The sequence below is a fragment of the Hipposideros armiger genome, unplaced genomic scaffold (assembly GCF_001890085.2).
Source record: "Hipposideros armiger isolate ML-2016 unplaced genomic scaffold, ASM189008v1 scaffold_5, whole genome shotgun sequence".
In the NCBI taxonomy this organism is placed as follows: domain Eukaryota; kingdom Metazoa; phylum Chordata; class Mammalia; order Chiroptera; family Hipposideridae; genus Hipposideros; species Hipposideros armiger.
The window spans coordinates 8,230,671-8,252,742 of NW_017731355.1; the positions used below are offsets into that span (position 1 = coordinate 8,230,671).

The following is a 22,072-nucleotide window of genomic DNA, read 5'->3' on the forward strand; positions in this document are numbered from 1 at the left end:
GTATAATGGCCGTCCCATCTGAAATGTATGTCCGATTTCCTGCTTAAAATACTGTAAGCTTGGGATTCCAGCAAAAGTTCAGGACAGAGGGAGTCACTTGGAGGATCAATTAATAATTACCATTGGAATCAAAGAAGTACGTGTTCTTGGCTTCCCTTCTTTTTCCTTTCCTCCTTAAGTACATATACTGCTTTTGGATGAGCTGGATGCATGTTGCTCTATTTTAAACAATATAATACCCAAGTGTCAATGGATATATACGTGGTTTTTTTTTCTAAAACTTGGTGAAAGGTACATGAATGTTCATTATATTCTGTATATTTCTGTAATGATGATTATGATGATAATAGAAGATCTGATTATTTCACCCAATTAATACCAGAAAAAGGGCTTTAACTATTATGAAGCCAAAAGTTTTCATTTTTTCTCTTCCTCTTTTTCTCTCTCTTTTTGTTAATTATGCCATGCAAGCCCTGTACCCCCTCTCACCATATTGGCATATAGCTAATAATCACATCCAACAGAACACCTCAACTCAGTTACTTTCGTATATATTTGCAGATAGTTTAGCTTTGGAGTCAGGCAGGCCTGGCATCTAAGTGTGCAGTTTACTACATATGGGAATTTAGGAAAGTTACCTAACCTCTCTGAATGCTGTTTTTTTAATTCATTAGGTATAATAATACTACCTCCTTTTGGATTTGTGATGAAGATGAAATGAAATCGTGTATGTCAACTCTGTTGTATGAAGTGTTCAGTGAATATCGATTTTAATTCCCTTTCCTTTTTGGCACCCTGTCGTGCCTTGTACAGTGTTAGGCATATACAAGGCACTCAGAAAATAGTATTTGACTGAAGACTGCAGCTTAATGCAATTTTGTTAAATTGTTTTTAGGAGGAGTTTCGACTGCATTTTAGAAATATTTCAAGAATCATGGATTGTGTCGGTTGCTTTAAATGTAGGCTGTGGGGAAAGCTTCAGGTAAGCAAATCCAGCTCAATCCTATTTTTCATTTACTCTTTGCACAAATAATTTTCTGATTTTTTTTTTCTTGTTTCTATTATAGACTCAGGGTTTGGGTACTGCTCTGAAGATCTTGTTTTCTGAAAAACTGATAGCAAATATGCCAGAAAGTGGACCCAGTTATGAATTTCATCTAACCAGACAAGAGATAGTATCATTATTTAATGCATTTGGAAGGTTAGTTTGAATGTATTGAAATGGTTTCCGCTAGCCAAGTAAGTCTAATGCAACATGTATACTCTCAGATAAAAATGGGTAAGGAATATCCTTTATAGTGAAATTATCCCACTACAAGAATTCTGTGATCTTGAATGAAATATCTTAATTATGTCTGTACACACAATCATTAGATGCTAGTCTTTATTTTCATCTGACTTTTATAATCATGATTAATTTACTGATTGGACTTCAATGTTCATCTTTCTGAATTTGTGTCTTTTTTTCTAATTACTTAAAAGCAGGTGTTTATGGTGCCCAAATATTTTTTTGAAGGTCCTGGCAAAATCATTTTGTTTATTATAGGTGTACATATGAAGTTTCTTTGTGAATTCACCATTATGTAAAAAGGTTAATGACTATTTTAAAAATAATGAATTTCATAAAAATAATTAGAAGATAAGCTTACATTATAAAATTAAGTATAGATGCATTTCCTTCTGGCCTAGCACATGTAAAAAATGCAGAGATTTATAAAAGCTATTATTTTCTAAGGACTACATTTCTTCAGTTAAAACAATTGTGATTTAGTATTTTGGTTGGAAAACATTGACCTTCAGAATTATTCTTTAGTGCACAGAAGCTTGACAAGTTGTATTTCATCAACTAGTCTGCTACTTTTTTCCAAGAGAGCAGAGCTAAAGTACACTTAAAATAACAAACTTTACTTTTTATAAAAATTAGTGAAAACAATTTGGTCACATATTTACTATTCTCTCTCTTTAAAGTCCAAAAGCTATGATTTCTTTGCATATTTACTAAATATGATATATTGATTAGTTTTCAGTACTCATATGACTCTGCATATTTACAATGCATATTTCGATGCTTATGTACTTTAAATACTAAGCATGTGAATATACTTATGAATACTTAAAATAACTAAGTATTTTAGTATTGGTGTGCTTTGTAATTCTATATTGTAAAATTTGAACACTAAATTATAAGTAAAAATAATTAATTTCTGGGCAATATTATCTTAGTTTTACCACATCAGGTTTAAGAACTAAAGTACATCAAAATAGATAAAATGGTTTATGTGCTTTTACATTTGTTGAAATAAATTACTTAAATTTTTTTCTGTGCTCTAAAAATGCAAAATGAATTAACTTTCAGAGAAAAGTTACCTAAGATAATTTCTGAGTGAAATTTTTTTTTTTGGTTACAGAATTTCTACAAGCGTGAAAGAATTAGAAAACTTCAGGAACTTGTTACAAAATATTCATTAAAGAAAACAAGTTGAAATGTGCCTGTTTCTGGACAATGGAGGTCAAAGAGTGGAATTTTATTCAAAGGCATAACAACAATGACAGTCTTAAGGCAAATGTTTTACATAAAGCTGCTTTTGTAAAAGAAGAATTAAAGTTTTAAGTAAACAATTTTTAAAATGTGTTAAGTCTATACATAATATTATTGTGAGTAAAAGTAATACTCTTACAAAGTGGTACAAATTTTAAAGTTTAATATTGAATAAAATCAGGATTATTAAATTCATATATAGTAAAACTAAGTAAGTGATGTTTTAAGTCTCTCAAACTAGAATTTTGTGTAAGAAGATGTAATATAAGTAAAACTATGGCCAATGTGACAAGTGTTTAATAGAAAAATGCTAAGGAGGTGTACGAATAACCCATAATTAACAGCCTAAAAATTTTCAGTACATTTAGAGTTAACAGATTTTGTAAATAAAAACACAGAATGTCCAGCTAAATTTGAATTTGAGATAAACAAGTAGTTTGTAGTATACATATGTTGCATGCAATATTTAAGACCTACTTATACCAAAAAATTATTCCTTATTTAAAATTCAAATTTAACTGGGAGTCCTATGTTTTTATCTGGCAACCCTAAAATACATTGGTATAAAACAAATCACTTTTAGAATTATATTGCTATTTTGATTAGCTTGTTTTGATGTGCAGAAAGATACAATAACAACTGAAAGGCATAGGTGATTTCTGAACTTTGTAAAAAGTTTAATAAATTTATATATTTATTCTGATAATACTTTACTTAATACTGAATAAAATTTGGGGAAAACTTTTTATTTTTATATAATTTCAACTTTACAGAAATGTTTCCAGCTCAGTACAAAGAATTCTTTTACCCAGGTTCAGTAAGTGTTCATACTTGCTTTATCTTTCATGCTGTCTGTGAATATATGCACATATTATTTTTTCCTCAGTCATTTGAAAGTCAGTTACAGGCATCAAGCCCTTTTAACCCTAAATACTTCAGTGTATAATACCGAATAATTTATTAAAAATGATTTTTCAGAAAAAAATGTAGAATTGTAATACGATAAGCCTTAGGATAAGGAATCATTTCGAGTTCCAATCTGACGTTCTTTTTGAGTTCTGTTGCCCCTTTAATCCTTGATCTGTATAGTTATAGGGCACATAATTTTTGTTTTTTACACGAGATTTATTTCTTTTTCCTCCCTAAAACTAAACTGTAATTTTGGAAGGTTTTCATTAGTGGAAGCTCTTCAATCATAAAAATCTTTTAAGGGGTTTAGGAATTTATGTCACATAGTAATTGCAGGATAAAAAGAAACTGTATACCTCAAAATCATGTGCCTCTTTGTATGTCTTAGCAGGTATAATGTGTTGAGATGTTGCCTTATTAAGAAAGCAGGGTTTACTTATATAATGGTTCAGAAATGTCATTTTACACTGCTGTATATTTTTTCTTCTGTGTCCCTAAGGCCTGGTATAATGCCAAGTGTATAGTGGGTGTCCAAAAAATATTTGTTCAATGAATGTATGAATATATATTCAGTATACGTTAAATGAATAATCACAGAGCTCAGTTGAACAATATGTGTTGTATTTCCCTTTTTCCCCTTTATTTGAATAGGGCAGGAAAAAAAGACATTAACCTATTAAGTTAATCTTCTTGATGACTCAAAGGACTGTGAAGTGAGCACCATACATAAAAGTTTAAGGACATTTGTAGTACTCTGAAAATAGGATAGATGGGTTTAAATGGTAATTTTGTCTGTATACCTCTCTCTCATGCCCCCACCCTTTTTTTAACAGCCAATTTTTGGGAAAGAATATTCCTGTCTTCACTTTGTCATCTCCTACTCACTCCTTAACTGAAATCTGGCTTTTGGCTCCGTGGTTCTTAACAATCTCTTCCTTTGAAGTCTAAAATCCCAGTTCTAAATCCACAGTTCATTTCATAAGGCATTTCTTATTTGACCTTTTTTTCTGCATTTGACACTATTACAGCCCTTTCTTTAAAAATCGTCCCCCCCTTGCCCCCATTTCCTTATATTTCAGTAGGTCCTGGATGTCTCCTTTTTAACATCTTTTCCTTTATGCCTTAAAGGTTATTCCTCAGGCTTTCATTCTTGCTCTCTTAATCACCACCCCTTCTCACTTTTGGGTAACTCCCAATTCAATGATTTCGAAACCCTTATCTCTAGCCCGGACTTCTCAATCCATCTGTCTGCTACACATCTTTACTTGGTTGTCCCATGGATACCTGTGTTTTAAAACAACCATTCTTCCCAAAATCTACTCTTATGCCTACGTTCCTTCCTCTGGTTAAATTCAGAACCATCAGCATCTGAATCCTCTAGGCTCACTCCTCTCCTCCATCTCCTTCCTAACCAGTCACGGCCTGAATGCTCCGGATTTCATCTCCATATCTCTGATACATGACTGTCTTTTCATTTTCATTGCTCTTACCTAAACTACTAATGAACCTGTCTCCTTATACCCAGCCTGTCTCCTGTCTTTTGCTCCACAATGCTACCAGAGTGGGTTTTCTAGAAGCACTGTCACTGTAACATGGTCCTCTGATGTGTGTCTCCCAGTCCCATCTCCTCCACCCTCCATGTTCCGATAAGATGGGCTCGCAGTTCAAATGCACCATGGTCAGGCCTCCACACCTTGGTGCATGCTGTTCTCTTTGCATCCAGTGCCCACCTGTAAAGTTTCTATGTATCCTTGCAGGCCCAGCATAAAGCATCACCTCTGTGAAATCTCCCTTGTTCCATGTAAGGAGGACCATATCGAACTTCCTTTTTTTGTCTCACCACTGTAATAACAACCTACCTCTACTGTGTAACATATTGTACTGTATTGTTTTTGTTTTTTAAAGCCTCCTTCACTAGAATGTGAGCTCATTAAGGGCAGAAGGAACTTTATCCCTTTTAGCATCTCCACAGCATAGTTTTTGGCATATGAACACTTAATAAATGTTGTTGAATAAATTGCCTTTTAAATGACAACTTTATTATATTAGAGATCATACCTTCATACAGATATTCTTTACAGCAAGAGTCAGTACATGCCCAAGGATTTGTGGACTTGAGGGGATCAGTAAAACTCCTGAAATTATATTCAAAATTTGGTATGGTTTGGCGGTTATGAAAGGGGTCTATTATGGAAAAATAGCAAGATGTCTTCTTTTAGGGTAAAAGGCAATATCACTGAGGAATTTCTTGAATGATTGAAGAAGAGCTGTTCAGGATTAAATTTATTCCTGTTTAAGATTCTAAGGGAAAGGAGAGGGGTGTTATAAGTTATTTCATACAAGAATTTTTCTTAGCTTAATGTTTGAATAAACGTACTATCTAATATCACATTGATATTTTAAAGTAAAGTGTATGGCAATTCATATCAAATTAGTGTGTGTTACTAAGGGACATGCTGTCTAGATGTAATTACAAGCTCACTAACAGCAGCAGACTGTCATTTGTAATTCCTGATAGTTTCTCTTTTCTTTGGTAGCACTGGGGTTCTTATCCTTTTATGATAGAAACTCAATCAGTGTAGTCCATTAAGAGGGAGTAAGAAAACCAGACCACCGAATAAAAGCACAAACACTTTTATTTTCAACAGTAGTGTTTTGTTACAATTTAGTGAAACAAATAAATACATTCATTGGCCACAGCTATACTTTTACAACCAGTTTGAAACTGATTATATAGCTGAGAAACACTGTTAAAACAATAAAAAAAGGCAGCTATGCATAAAAAAGCCACTAGCTATAAATTACATCTTTCATAAAACTACGACCAGCTATAACGAGTGGTGAGAATTTCAAAATTAATGGCCACTTAAATGAAATGATAAAAACAAGTACTGCTAATCACTGTAGAATTACACACTTAAGCAATGAAATGCACTGTTCTAATCAATGAACCAAAAAAGGCAGGTTTGAAATTGTCATCATGTGCTTCAGTGCAGGATGAACAGGGAATCGGTAGCCCTTTGATTTTATAAACAACTCCTTCTTTCGAGACCAAACCTAAAGTGCTTCTAGTGCTTTGGAATTTTAAGCAAAAATTGGGCCAGAAGCTTATCTTTCTTTGTCTTTGGTGATATGGGAGATGTGTATAAAGAGACATGCAAGAATCCAGGTACCCTAGTCAGTGATAAGAGTCAACTTATAAATCTCAAATTTGGAAGAATCAACAAATGCAGCTGAAAGAACCAAGTTATTTTATGTGAAGTGTTTTTTTTTTTTAAAGTATTCTTTGTTTATCTGGTCAAATAGGAACATTATTTAGGGAAGCCTTACTAGAAAAAAGTTTTTTATTTACTTTGAACCCCAAGATTAGCAAAGACAACTCAGATCTCTTCAGGTAGCTCTAGTTAATTAGATATCTACCAATATTAGGAAAATAAATGGCATTCTGAACCATGCATTTTTAAATAATTTGGTTACAATGAAAGAACTTATAAACAAACCTAAAGTAACATAAGTTTATACTTCTGATTGAATTCAAAGTCATTTTTTATGATAAAAAGAAGAAATTTCTTTGGCTGTGTACTAGCTTCCCAAAAGACTGAAAGCATTAAAAGTTTTATTTAGGGGAGTTATCACTTTGTGAGGAGTGTAAATGTCTACACTAGTACATTGCTTTGTACACTTGAAACTAATAATAAAAAAAAGTTTTATTTATTCCTTGGGGTTTTACCTACTGTTATACTTTTGTGAAGTTACTGCATCAATTATTTAAAAAGTTGTAAGGTATTTTAAGTAAGAGTAGAAATAAAACATAACTTTCTAAGCAAAGTAGAAGACACAAAAGGACAGTTGTATTAGTTCCAGGTCTGAAGAAATAGATTAGCTGACAATTGTATAAAGTTGGGCATCTTTCAGCATGTTTTGACAACTTCCCAATGTTGCCTGTTCCATTGGCATATTGAGGTATTCAGCGTCTCCTTTCCATATAGACACTGGTAGAAAGTGCATTTTAAAATTCTCTCTTAGCCTACCATATATATATATATATATATATATATATATATATATATATATATATATATATATATATATATATATATATATATATATATATATATATACATATTTTCTTAGATTTGGGATAGGACATTCAAGATAGTTTTCATGTAATTCTAAAAGTATTCCAATATTGTTCACCACTGGTTTTATACTTACCTAGTTAGTACCTTCACATCAGTTTGCTTATTTAGTCTAGCGCTAGAATTAATTTGAATTAAATTTAATTTGGCTTTGCCCATATACAAGATATAAAAACATGACAACTAAAGAAGGACTTGTCTTACAAAGTATTGCACTTGAGTTCACTGCAATCATGTATTATGATTTAATTTACCTGAGGACAGTCCTGATTTTTAGGTAAAATCAGCTGTATCTTATTTCAGCTAAATCAAATGTTCTTGAAACTGTATTCATGTTTTCACTTAGAATTGTATATTTTATGAGTAATTCTTAAATGCATCTGTAAACTTGTTTAGTCCCAAGAAGTTTCTACCAAAATCTCCCTATGCAAAAACCACTATTGCTTTCTGGAAGAATCATGCTTAAACTACTACATACATATGTCTTAATCATACAAAACAATCACTTGACCAATTCTATTCAAAGTAGCCACATAATTTTCACTGGTATACTTTCTTCTTGAAGAAATGACTGTGGCTTTCCCAAGAACACTGCTGGTCATCACTGTGAAGATTTCCTACTATCATTTAAAAAATATAATTGAATAATTTTAGTTGGTATTTTATAATCATGCTTAAAAGAACTATATTCAATGATTACATATTTTTAGATTTTTAAAAAAAGAATGATACATTTTTATGCCTTAATTCTGTGCACTGTTCAAACAAAATTTTTATTGGGTAAGAATTTCCACATGGAGTACACAACTGATATACAAGCTTTGATTTTAATAGAAATACTGCCTCCTAATTTGGTGTCCAATATAATATCCCAGTGTGAACACTGGAGTATGACTTTGGGGACTGCAGTGTATTCTTTCAGAATAAAGATAAAAGTGCAAATATGCATTTGATGTTCCAAAGTCAAGATGTTTGGAGGCCATCAAGTGCCTTAAGATCTAATCTCTCTTTTATCCCACTCCAAACTTTCCATTTTACTTCACTTTACTACGAAGAGGTCAAAAGTAATAGCTGTGTTCTCTGCTGCACGCGGCCACATTTCCAGGCGTTGTTTTCAGTTGCCACAGATAATGGAATGTTTATGTAAATGAAATTTAAATGCATTGACTATACACATTCATGAAAAACAATAGATTCCCCAGGTGGCAATGCTGTCAGTTTTGTGGTGTTACATATAAGCTATGGTGATTGTTCAAATCTAAATTACTACAAGTAAAGAGTAAAGGAGCAGTGTCTGTCATAGGTCCATTCTGATGGGGAGAGGCTGTGTAACTGCTGCTGCCACACCCAGTCATGGTGCCATACCAGCCCAAGCCTTGTGAATTTGATAAACTGCAACAACAAAAAAGCCATAGGACAGTGATCAGGATATAATGTAATAAGTCATATTGCCATTTTTAGTTTTCAGTGAATTTTATAATACAGTTAGTATCAAATATATTGAAGTGTTCTTTGCCAAATAACATTATTTTCTACAAAATGTAATGACTTGTCTAATATCCTTGACTCTATATCATATATTACAAAAGAATGAATAAATACCACTTAGCACATGATTATCAGGTAATAATAGTGCTTATTATGTATGAGGCTATATTCTAAGTCATTTTTGTATACACACACACACTCGTAGAATTATGTACACACACACACACACACACACACACACATACACACACACATTTAATCTTCACAATAGTCCCATAGGATCTATTCCGATTTCTATTTTACAGATGAAAAACAGGCTAACAAAACTGAGGTTAAGTAACTTGTCCAGATGACATGAGGATTATAGAAAATGCTGTGTCAACTGAAAGCATTACACAGGTGGTATCAAGGCTTTCATTTAGCCCTGATACACAGCTAAGGTATGGATTTGCAATGATTTTGGAATAAGGAGGGCCCAAGAAGATTTCCCATGGCATCTGAGCTTCCTATGAGTTTTCTCTATGGATATAAAATCACTATAATAGTATTCTTTCTCTTTTCACCAACCCTCACCAGCTTTGAACCAACAAGGGATCCTGAAATGAAATGGTACCATTTTACCCCCAACAGCATTTCTCAAATAAAGGTACTCTATGGGCTTAGAGTCCAAAGATAGCTCTTCATAGTACAGGTCCCACTAAGCGTTTAATATTTACTGTTCTAAGTGTCAATATTAAATGATCTTATCTTTTGACATATATCACCAAATCACCTTTTTCATATTTGGGTTAAAGGTTAGTATTCTTTTTAATCTATTCCATTACTAATATTGTAGATCTACCTTCCTTCTCTTGAACTTCCCAGTCTTGGCAGGTCATCATCGCTATCATATCGTCTTGGATTGTCGAAAAAGTAAGCTCTGGAACTATAACTATGACTATTTATCATGCCAGCCGGTGCCTGTGAACAAAGAATTAGATAGCATATGAAGATTTACTTCTCAATTAAGAAAGGAGGCAGGGATTTATAATGCTTTTTAGTGTTAAACTTTGCCCAAAACAGAAAATCAATATAAAGGTTCCATTATTTTTATAAATAAGGAGAACAAGCATTACAGAATATTATGGTATCATACCAAATTCTGGTTTAATCTCTGTGCCCGGAAAAATAGAACCACCGACCACGCTGGCACATGTTCCCACAGAAAGAGGACCATTCCAAATACTATATACTCTTCTCCACTTACGTCTTCTATATGTGCCTGTAAATAAAGGATGGCAGAGAAATCTGGAAATCTGTTTCATGTATAAGCAACCATCCTCCACAATTGACTTCCTTCAGGTAGGATAAATTAAAACAATATATTAACTTTAAGCACATAAAACTCTAAGTTAATTTTCCATGTTTTGTGATTTCTTATGTAATAATATCCTCTAAAAAACATAAAAATGCATTGTTAAATAGAATATAAAGCTATTAACTTTTTCAATGCATCAATTTATGAAAATATTTTTAATATGTGGATAATATGGAGTGACCTCATTTTTAGTCCCCATAGTCAGAAGAGGGTTATAAAATAGACTCCTGGTTCCAGTTGCTCCACAGGCAAATAGCACTTACCCTGAGTTACACCCACAGGGAATGTAACACATAAGTCACTCAGCTCTTCTATTATTTAAAAATATGCTTTGGGGCCTAAACTCCATATTGAATTTCCTTCTATTCTAGTAAATATTGGGAGAGAGAAGTGGGGAAGGAAGTAAAGTGAATCTACTACATGGAACCACATATGCAAATTCCTTTTTCGTAGAAAGGTAACTAAAATCCTGATAAAAGAGGATTCCAGGATTCCTTAAATTCAGTACAAAGTTAAACTAATATAAATAAAGATATGACATATAGTATAGCTAGCGTACTGGAAATTGCTATAACACACCTGGGCACCCAAAAAACTATTAATGCTGTCCCATTATCAAGACTGATGATGTCAAATTTTCATAAAAGTCATTATTTAAACATCTACAACTGAAGCAAATATTTAGGTTATATGTAGTTCTTGAGTAAGAGAATTAATTTCATTCTAACAACTAAAGACATTCATAGTCACTAGACAATGACAGGCAATCAATTTATTTAGAGATATTTAAATACTATCCTTAGTAAAATAGGTTTATGACCAATAGATTTATGGCAGTATTCATATTATTTACAAGAAGAAAAGAAACTACCCCCTTGGAAGAAATTCTCTCTGAAGAACGATTTGAAGTACCACATGTAAATGAGGATTTTAAACACAGAATTTTAAGTGTGGTTATTGATAGTAGCTAGAGATTATAGATAGTAGCTAGAGAATTTTAAGTATGATTATTGATAGTAGCTAGAGATGTTTGTATGTAAAACAGTTAAAATGTTCGCCTAGTAAAGGCTAACTTCATTATCCTGTTATTAGATCAGCAATACATGGTAGGTACTTACCTTATCTGAAAGATTATCCCAGGCATAATTAAATGGACTTTCTAATGTATCCTGAGATATGGTGATCACCACCAAATTATAACATGCTCTCGAAGAGTAGAGAAGAATGACAACAGAGCCTACGACAACAGTCTGGCACAGAGACATACCCTAAAAGAAATAAAAGTCATGATACTCTGCACATTTGTCATGACAAGCTATTCATCCATATACAATATAGTCACCCCTTGCAATGTTCTCCTAGAAAAGGCTGAATGAGCACCTGTTGAAATAAACGCTTTATTATCTTGCTTTACAATTCCTATTCTTAGAACCACTTGTGTTTAAACTACCCTGTTAATACAAATAAGTTCTTTGTCAACTTGCTCAATGGCAGCTGGAGAAGATTTGTTCTGCCACAGTTACATTACTTTCTTAAGTAATATATGAGTAAACAAGTTGGCAAAAGATCTGCATTATAATTGATATTAATCAGAGAGATAGTTTAGCCATAGTCAGAAAAAAATGGGAAATAGAAGCATTAGTCCATTTGATACATTTAATTTCCAATAAGATACAAAATTAGAATAGAAATACAGCTCCTATGTTATTTGCTTCATTCTATTAGACTCTATTAGAGATATGATATTAATCCCCTACTGATACCATCATGTTGATTACAAAGTGATGTAGGCACCAAATGCATTTTCAAATCCATAACATTTTAATATTAAGGTTTTTCACTGTTGCCTAAATATAGAAAGCCCTTATAACTAGTGGTTCTCAACTGGAGTGTGTATATTGGAGAGGGGTATGGTATCAACTTTTTTAAGGATCTTAACCTGGGGTCTGTATTTTAATACAATTCATTTCTTTTGTAATCCTATTAATCTTATGCATTAAAAACATTATTCTGAGAAGTGACACAATTGCCAAAGAGATCCATTGCAAAAAACATACAGTATGGTGTTTTAGAATTTCGTGTTTAGGTTGTCACAATGATTAAGGCACAATGATGGCATTTAGGGCACAAGGGCAAAGGATTCTGCAATTCACAAGAGAGTCCTCCACATAAGAGAATTTTTCTCTGACCTTCAAAACTTTCCAATGTGCTCCTGGACATTCAAATAGATGAAAATCCTGTTTATAATGATCTTAGCCAAAATCTAATTCTGTTTTACACATAAAGTTTATGTTTGCATAGTTTAATAGATGCCCAACATTTCTAAAACACATATAACAACATGTAAATTGAGGGAAATTTGTCTTTTTTGTTGTTGTTCAGAACTTCGTTAAGAATGGTCAAATATCTCAGAAAATCATGACACTGACAGCACTACAGCTTGTAGTATGTAAGGCACCAATGCAACTTGCACACCAGTAACAGTCTGCATTTGTAGCTGTCCCATTCAGTTTCAATGTATGGATGGATACAAGCATCTGACTACACCATCCCTCAAAATTTACATATTGAAATATTTATTAATTACTTTCCTTTTATTTCCTCTTTCTATTACAAGTAGGGTACTTACATTGAATTTTTGAAGTTAGGTGTGTAGGTAGGTTAAACAATCTATTAATTTCAGGATAGAAACAGGTTATCAAAAATGTTTGTTATTAGAAGGGTGCACTGAGTTTGGTAGGATTGAGAACATTATTATAAATGACTTCATTATAACAACAACACATTTTAGAGGTAAATAAGAAGAAAGAGAACTAAAAGATGAAAGATACCTTTAAAAAATGTTGGGGTAGTAACTGAGTACCTTCTCTGAGCTAACCCATTACCATAACTAAAAGTATGTGTGAAAATAAATAAAACCCTAGCAAGGTTAAAATTTTTGAAAATCAAGGCTAAAATTTTCTACAAGGTGCATACAAAAAATGTTGATAATAAAAAAGTTAATCTAAAAGCAATTTGGATCCAATTTTAGAAGTACTATATTATTAAAGAAAAGGTAACAAGAAAAATTAGAATGCTCTAAGCATTACCATCCTTTAAAATAACCACAAGTTTATAATCACTACTTTAAGAATAACATAAGATGTATTAAAAAATACATCTTTTAATATGTAAAGACTGCTTCTACTTGTAAATACTATAAAACCTTAAAAAAGAGGTTGTGTGAAAAGAGCAAAGATTTAGTAATACCAAAACAATAAAACAAAATAAAACAAAATTATAGCCAAATTACATACATATAATAATGAAAGAAGCCCACTGACTTAGAACACAAAGTAACATTCTTCCTGAAAAATACAGGATTACAAAACAAAAAACAAAGATTCAGCAACATGGAAAGTGTTGTCAAAAAGTTAAAAAAAAATCTTCCTAAAAATCAATAATCATAACAAATAATTCTATTCAGGAGCAATCCTCAAGGAATGATTCTCTGTTCCTACATACCACTTTTTTAGAAATTCCACACTTGACAAGAGGAGTTACACTTCACTTCAGTATGTAAATCATTAACACTTCAGTATGCACATCATTAACTAGAATCCAATATTTGTTTACAGGTATTTTTAGATTACCGATAGTCAGAAACCTCAGCTTGCCATTCATTGAGTTTTGACAAATTTGTACACCTGTGTAACCCAAATAATTACCAAAATAGAGAACATTACCATTATTCTAGAAAGTTCCCTCACACCCCTTCCCTCAAACCCCCAGACAAAAATACTTTTTGTTTTTACCAACTTAGTCCTGCCTAATCTAGAACTTCATATAAATAATAGAATCTGACGCTTCTTTAGGTTTATTCACTCAGCATAATGTTTTGAAATTCATCCATGTTGTTGGAAGTATCAGTAATTACCATTAGGTCTTTGTATTGCTGAGGTGGAAAATTAGGGTGACCCCCACCTGGTTTGCTCCAGAGTTTCCTAGTTTTAGCACTGAAAGTCCCACATCCCAGAAAACTTCTCAGTCCTGGGCAAACCAGGACAGTTAATCACATTAATTTTACTGTATAATTATGTGAGTTTGTTTATATGACAGTTTAATTATCCATTTTTTTCTGTTGGACAGTTTCTATGAATATTCTTATACAAATATTTTTGTGGACATATGCTTTCACTTATTTTTTTTGGTAAATACCTAAGAGTAGACTTGCTGGGTCATATGGTAGGTATAAGTTCAGCTGTATACGAAGCTGCCAGATCTTTTTCCAAAACGGATATACAGTTTAAGACTCCCAGCAAAGTATTAGAGTTCCAGCTGCTCCACATCCTAGACAACATTTGGGGCTGTTAATCATTTTAAGTTTAGCCACGCTGGTGGATGTGTAGGAGTATTTCATTTTGGTCTTAATTTTCATTTCCACAATGACTAGTGATATTGTGCTTATTGGTCATTTGCATATCTTCTTTGTGAAGGATCTATTCATATCTTTAACCACTTCTAAATTGGGTTACTTTTCTTATTATTGAGTTGTATTTTTATGTATTGAGATCTCTACATATGCTGGAAATGAGTCTCCTGTCAGATATATGCATTGCAAATGTTTTCTTGAAGTCTGTGGTTTGGCTTTGCATTTTCTTAATCTTGTCTTTTATGAGAAATTTTAAATCTTGGTTAAGTCTAATTTATCAATTTATTCTTTTGTGATTACTTGCTATGACCTAAGAAATCTTTGCCTATACCCAAGTTGTAAAGGCTTCTCCTATGTTTACTTTCAGAAGCTTTAGGCTTTTTCATTTATATTTACATCTGTGATTTATTTTAATTTTTTTTTGTAAGTATAGTATGAGATGGAGTTAGAGGTTTACTTTATTTCATATGAATATTCATTTGTTCTAGCACCACTAGTTTAAAAGATTTCCTTTCCATTTTGGATTGTTTTAACATCTTTGTAAAAAAACAAAAGATCATATAAATGTGAATTGATTTCTAGGCTCTAGTCTATTCCACTGATCTGTTTGTCTATTTTATGCCAGCAGTACACTGTTTTAATTATCGTAGCCTTGTACTAAGTTTCAAAGTCCTATAGTGTAAGTCCTCTTTTTTCCCAGGGTTACTTTCTGCACTGTTCAATACAATGGCCTTGTGACTATTTGCATTTAAATTAATTAAAAGATCAATTCCTGCCACAGTAGCCACATTTCAAGTGCTCAGTAGTCACATATAGCAATAGCTACCATACTGAACAGCGCAGATATAGAATATTTTCATCATTGCAGAAAGTTCTACTTTTAAAGTATTGTAGGTCCTTCGCATATCCATATAAATTTTACAATCAGCTTGTCAAAGTTTAGTTTTAAAAAACCTCATTGTAGAATTATGATTGAGATTGCATTGAATCTATAGATCATTTTAGGGCGAATTGCCACTTTAACAACACTGTATCTTCCAATCTATGAACAATGGTCTTCATTGATTTGAGTCTTCTTTAATTTCTCTTAACAATATTTTGTAGTTTTCAGTATAAAGGTACTGCTTGTGTTTTGGAAAATTTACTCCTAAGTATTTTGTTTTTAGATGCTATTGTAAATGGAGTTGTTTTTTGATTTTCATTTTCTAATTGACAGCTCCTGGTATATACAAAAATACAATGTAATTTTGTATTTTGACCTTGTATCCTGAGACCTTGCTTAACTCACTTATTAGTTCTTGTAGTTGTTTAGTAGATTCCTTAAGATATTCTACATAAACAATCATGTTATGTACAATTAGGGACAGTTGTACTTAATTTCCAATTTTATACCTTTGTTTCTTTTTTTGATTTTACTGGAATGTTGAAATGACATGGTGAGACTGGACATACTTGCTTTATTCCTAGTCTTAAGGGCAAAACATTCAATACTTTGACTATGATACAGGTTGCAGATTTTTTACTAGATGTCTTTTATCAGATTGAGGAATATTCCGTGTATTCCCTATTAGCTGAGAGTTTGCTGTTTTCTTTAATCATGAAGGGTGCTGGATTTTGTCAAAAGTTTATTCTACGTCTATTCCAATGATTATTTTATTTTTCTCCTTTATTCTGCTAATGTAGTGAATTACGTTGATCAATTTTTCAAATGTTCAAGCAGTGTTGCATTCCTGAGATAAGCTCTTCTTGGTCATGATGTATTATGATTTTTTTATATGTTGCTTAGTTTCTGTGTCTCTAAGTATAAGGGATAGTAGTACTTCTAATTTGTTTTGTAATCTTTGTTAAATTTTGGTATCAGAGTAATGCTATTCTCATAAAACACATTAGGAAGTGTTCCTTCTTCCATTTTCAAAAGTTTATATAATATTGGTGTTATTTCTTCTTTAAATATTTTATAAATTAACAAATGAAATCTGGAGTTTTCTTTGAGGGAGGTTTCTGATAATTCAATATTTTCAATAAATAAAGGGCTATTCAGGTTTTGTATTTTATCTATCAATTGTGTTAAGTTTTATTTTGGAAGAAATTTGTCCATGTCATCTAAGTTGTCAAATTTACCCACAGAGTTGTTTATATAATATTCCCTCACTTTTCTTTTAATGTCTATAAGATCTATGATGATAATCCCTTTTTCATTCATGGTTCATGGTATCACAATTTGTATTTTACTCTGCTCCTTTTCTGCACATCAAATTTGTTGATATATTCAAAGATTCAACATTTGGCTTTAATTTGTTTATTTTGTTTCATTGATTTCTATTTTTATCTTTATTATTTTGTTCTACTCATTTTGGGCTCACTTTTTTAAAAAAAATATTTTTCTTAGTTTTCCCCTATGGTTTCTAAGGTTGAACCTTAGCTCACTGATTTTATATCTTTCTTCTTTTCTCAGAGCATTTAAAACTATACTGGTCTCTCAGGCACTATTTTAGCAGCATCCCACAAATTTTGGTATATTGTATTTTATTATCTTTCAATTTGAAATATTTTCTAATTTACCTTGTGATTTATTCTTTTTCCCTTGGGTTCTTTGGAATTATGTTGAATAATTTCCAAATATTTGGATGTTTTTAGATATCATACTGTTATTGATATTTAATTGCATTGTGGCTGAGATCACTCTCTGGTTCCAATCTTTTGAATGTATTGATACTTGTCTTATGGTCCATTGCATGGTTTATTTTGATGACCATTTCCTTGCAGAATTGAAAGGAATGTGTATTCTCCAGTTATTGGGAGTTGACTGGCTCAAGGGTGTTGATTGTGTTGTTCAGATTTTCTATCTACTGATTTTTTTTTTGTTTTGTCAATTGCTGAGGATAGGGCATTAAAATCTCCAACTATGATTGTGTATGATTTTTTTCCTTTTATTTCTGTTTGGTAAGTAAGTCCTTTTCCCCTCTTTATTTCTTATATTTTGGCTTCATGTACACATTTATGATTTTTATGTCTTCCTGATGAAATGTACCTCTCTATATTTTGTAATATCCTTTGTTTCCTGATGAAAGGTATCTTTTCATATTGGGTAATACTCTTTGTCTTGAGGTCAATTTTATCTGATAGTAAAGTGCTTTCTTATGCTTACTGAATGCATAGTATATTAGTTTCCATCTATTTATTTTCAACTTACATTTGTCTTTATCTTTATAAAGTGCATTCTGGAAGCCAGCATATAGATGGGTCTTGTTTCTTTAGAAATCCCTTTTGACAGTCCCTACTTTTTAACAGGGGTATTTAGTCCATTAACATTTAAAATAATTGATGAGATCTTTGGATTTAGATCTTATAATTAACTATTTGTTTTGTGTTTGCCCTCTTGTGTTTTGCTGTTGGTGTTGTTTGTTGTTCCTCTATCCATCATTTCCTGTATTCTTTCAGGTTAATTGAATATTTTTTAGACTTCCATTTTAATCTGTCTATTAGTTTGGTTTTTTGCTTGTTTGTTTTTTAGCTGAGACATCCTGCCACCTGTCTATTGGATTTTTAACCATACTATTTATGTATGTATGCTTTTTGGGGGTGTTTTTTTTGCCTTAAGTGGTTTCTATAGGGCAGCAGTTCTTAAAGTGTGCTCTGGGGACCTTCAAGATTAAAATCAATGATTAAAAAAATACTAAGCTTTCATTTGCCTATTAAACTCTTTCTTTTTTGAATATATAGCATTTTTCTGGAAGCTACATGATAATGTGATGATGACCATCCACATTCTGTGTGCATGTGTATTCTTGTGTTTTTAAAATTCCTGATATAATAGAATTAGGGCATTAATTTGCATGTCAGAGATTATTAACCTAGTTTATTTTCTGTACTCTTACTGGGTTCTTGCTAATTTTCTTTGATTATACCTGCTGAAACATCATTAACATCCAATAAGTAGTTATTTTGAAAACCTAAAAATTTCTCTGTAACCTATATGGAAACACAATAGGTATACCTATTAGATTTGTTTTACACTATTAAAGAATTTTCTCCAACAACTTAAAAAGTTTTAATTTTATAAACTCATAAATTAGTCATATTTTACTCTGAAATTTAAAAATTTAATTTTTTCATATTTTATAATGGATTATTGCTTAAGAATGGGGAGTTACTACTCAGTGGGTACAGAGTTTCAGTCTGGGAAGATGAAAATGTTCTGGACGTAGATGGTGGTGATGGCTGCACAACAATGTGAATGTACTTAATGCCACTGGACTGTACACTTAAAAATGATTAAAATGGTAAATTTTATGTTATATATATTTTACAGTAAAAAAATACCTTTCTTAACACATAGTTTCCCTGTTTACCTCTAAGATGCTGGGAAAGATGAAAGTGTTAGAATTCTCTGACTCAACAAAGAATCTACCTTAAAGGAACTGGGTGAAACTGATTTCTTGTTTTGTTTTACCAAATGAAATGTAATGAAAACTATCTTTCAATGGGCTTTATAAGTGTTAATAATTTACCTTATTGTGTCTTCTGCAACAGAACACTGTTGAATAGCATTATGGACCAAGCATCATTTTGAAACCAACATTCAGAGTTTAAAGCAAAAGAAAGTGAAATTTTAAATACAGATATGGTGAGAACTTTAAACACCAAAAATTGTTTTTATAACTTTCCAAAGTGGAAATGAAAAAGCCATTCAAGCATTTCACAGGCTAAGTCATTATACTGCATTGGCTGGTAAAGCACACACAATAGCTCAGAAACCAGTAAAGCCTTATATAGTTGACATTGCTAAATGCATACAGGATAGGAAGACCATAAAAGAAGTTATAGTATTGCCATTTTCCAATAATAGAGAAGTTTACTGATTCAAAAATTTAATTGAAAACATAAAGAGCGATTTAATACCTTATCTACAGAATTATATTTTTTGCCTTACAAATAAATGAAACTGATGGAGCAGGACTAATTTTCTTTGTGTTCATATGGTATCAGTACCAACTATTCATTCAAGAAGATATTCTTTTATGTCAATGCCTGAGTAGAAATACAAGTGGTACTGAAATAGTCAAAGTGTTGAAAACTCTTCTGATTATTTATCCTGAGCCAACTGTGTTGATGTTTTCACTAAAAGTACAAAAGCAATGGTGGGTAAAACTTCTGGGTCTTAACACAAATCAAGGCAGTAGCACCAAATTGTATGGTATTCTTCACTGCTATGGACTTCCAGTTAAAAAAGAGTCAATTTCACTTAAGAATATCCTTGATAAAGCGGTGAAAATATTAAATATTGACCCTAGTGTATGTGTTTGTTTAAAACTGCGTGATGAGATGAGACATGCACTTAAAGCAATTCTGCTGCATATTGAAGTACAGTTGTTGTTGTGAAGAAAAGCACTTATGGCAAGTGCTAGCCACTTTTTTTTCATGGAATATCATTTTTTACTTAGCAGATAACTATGGCAGACAGACAATGGTTATTCAGACTTGGTTACTATATTTGGCATACATTTTTTCAAAAATAAATGAAATAAGACTGTCACTTCAAAGAAAACATCTGACAATGATGAAATATGAACTTTCAATTAAAAATTAGAATTTTTGAAAACTTGTAAGCACTCGTATCAACTGTAAGACTGGCAGCTTCCCAAATCTTAAATGCTTTTCTAATGAAATTGGTGGTGATATTAACAAATGTGATTTTGGATATTGTCAATGAAATGTATCAACATTTTGAAGATCTGTGGCCACTCTTTTCCAATGATCAATGCATGATGTTACAAAATCATTCAAAGTGCAGAATAGACCAATGGAGAGGACAAAAAGTTCACTAATAGTGTTTCAGATTCTACATGTAAACTAACCTTTAAGAAACCTCCACTTCAGAGTTTTGGTGTAGTATTAAAGAAGAATATCCACAATAATCTGAAAAGGCTATTAAAATTCTCCTCCATTTTCCAACTACATGTATGTATGAGGATGAATTTTCTTCACATACTTCAACCTAAACAACATATCACAACAGATTGAATGCAGAAGCATACATGAAAATCTAGCTGTTTTCTATTAAGTCAGATCTTAAAAGAGATTTGCAAAATGTAAAACAATGTCCATCTTCTCACTAATTTATTTTTGCCTTGGAAAATACAATTATTTTTCATAAAAACATATTATTCATGTTAGCATATAATGGATTTATTATTTTAAATTAATAAATATTTTTAGAATTTCTCAATTTTTATTTCTAATGTATATGTAGGTAGATTTAATCTACATAAACAAAAGCTTTTTGGGGTCCTCAATAATTCTTAGGAATGTAATGGGGTCTTGAGACCAAAAAGTTTGAGAACCACTGCTCTAGGGATTATAATATATATTTTTAACTAAGTAATATTTAATATCATACCACTTGACATAAAATATAAGACCCTTGCAACCACATAGGTCCATTTTCCCCCATCATTTATGCTGCAGTTGCTATAGTTGTTATATACATATATTATATATAGAAAAAAGTGTATATATATATATATATATCTACATATGTATGCCTCACATTATAATTTTTGTTTTGTACAGTTATATTTTAAAGAGATTAATAAATTATATTTACCCATATATTTACTATTTCTTGTGTTCTTCATTCCTTCCTGAAGAGCTGAAATTCAAGCTGATTTTATTTCCCTTCAGTTGTAGAATTTTCTTAGCACTTCTTGTAGTGCAGGTCTGCTGATAACTAACCCTCTTAGTTTTATCAGAAAATATTTTTATTTCTTCTTCATTAAGAATATTTTCACTGGATGTAACTTTCAGATTGACAAGATTTGTCTTTCAGCATTTTAGAAATATTGTTTCCATGTCTTCTAGCCTCCATTATTTCTGATGAGAAGTGAGCAATCATTTGAATCAATGTTCCCTTATGTATGGATCACTTTACTCTGATCTTAAGGTTTTCTTTTCTTTTTGGTTTTAAGCACTTTGACTATAATGAACCTGCGTGAGACTTTATATTCATCCTGTTGGGATTACTGAGCTTCATGAAACTGTAAATTTTTTTTTTTTTAAGATTTTTATTGGGGAATTGAGGGGATGGGAACAGTGCTGGGGAATTGGGGGAAGGGGAACAGACAAGTTGCTGTCCTTCACTGGCCTAAGTTGGCACCATCATTGCGCTCTTCCTGGGCGAGGCAGATCAGTCGCCAGCTTCTGGACGGCCGCTCACGGTAGCTGCTGGC

The 22,072-nt window shown here is 32.0% G+C and overlaps 2 protein-coding genes across 2 annotated transcripts in view; one reads left to right on the forward strand and one right to left on the reverse strand.

The window, feature by feature from the left end:
• ERO1A (endoplasmic reticulum oxidoreductase 1 alpha) overlaps nucleotides 1–5,481 on the forward strand; it is a 46,102-nt gene extending 40,621 nt beyond the window's left edge. Inside the window, exons 11-13 of the mRNA XM_019646150.1 lie at nucleotides 896–982; nucleotides 1,068–1,201; nucleotides 2,409–5,481. Coding sequence (XP_019501695.1) covers nucleotides 896–982; nucleotides 1,068–1,201; nucleotides 2,409–2,469 — 282 coding nt within the window. The 3' untranslated portion in view covers nucleotides 2,470–5,481. The remainder of the gene's footprint in view (nucleotides 1–895; nucleotides 983–1,067; nucleotides 1,202–2,408) is intronic.
• A 2,216-nt stretch (nucleotides 5,482–7,697) lies between these two features.
• GPR137C (G protein-coupled receptor 137C) overlaps nucleotides 7,698–22,072 on the reverse strand; it is a 54,751-nt gene continuing 40,376 nt past the window's right edge. Inside the window, exons 4-7 of the mRNA XM_019645530.1 lie at nucleotides 11,551–11,700; nucleotides 10,211–10,336; nucleotides 9,917–10,035; nucleotides 7,698–8,979 (exon numbers count right to left, since the gene is read on the reverse strand). Coding sequence (XP_019501075.1) covers nucleotides 8,802–8,979; nucleotides 9,917–10,035; nucleotides 10,211–10,336; nucleotides 11,551–11,700 — 573 coding nt within the window. The 3' untranslated portion in view covers nucleotides 7,698–8,801. The remainder of the gene's footprint in view (nucleotides 8,980–9,916; nucleotides 10,036–10,210; nucleotides 10,337–11,550; nucleotides 11,701–22,072) is intronic.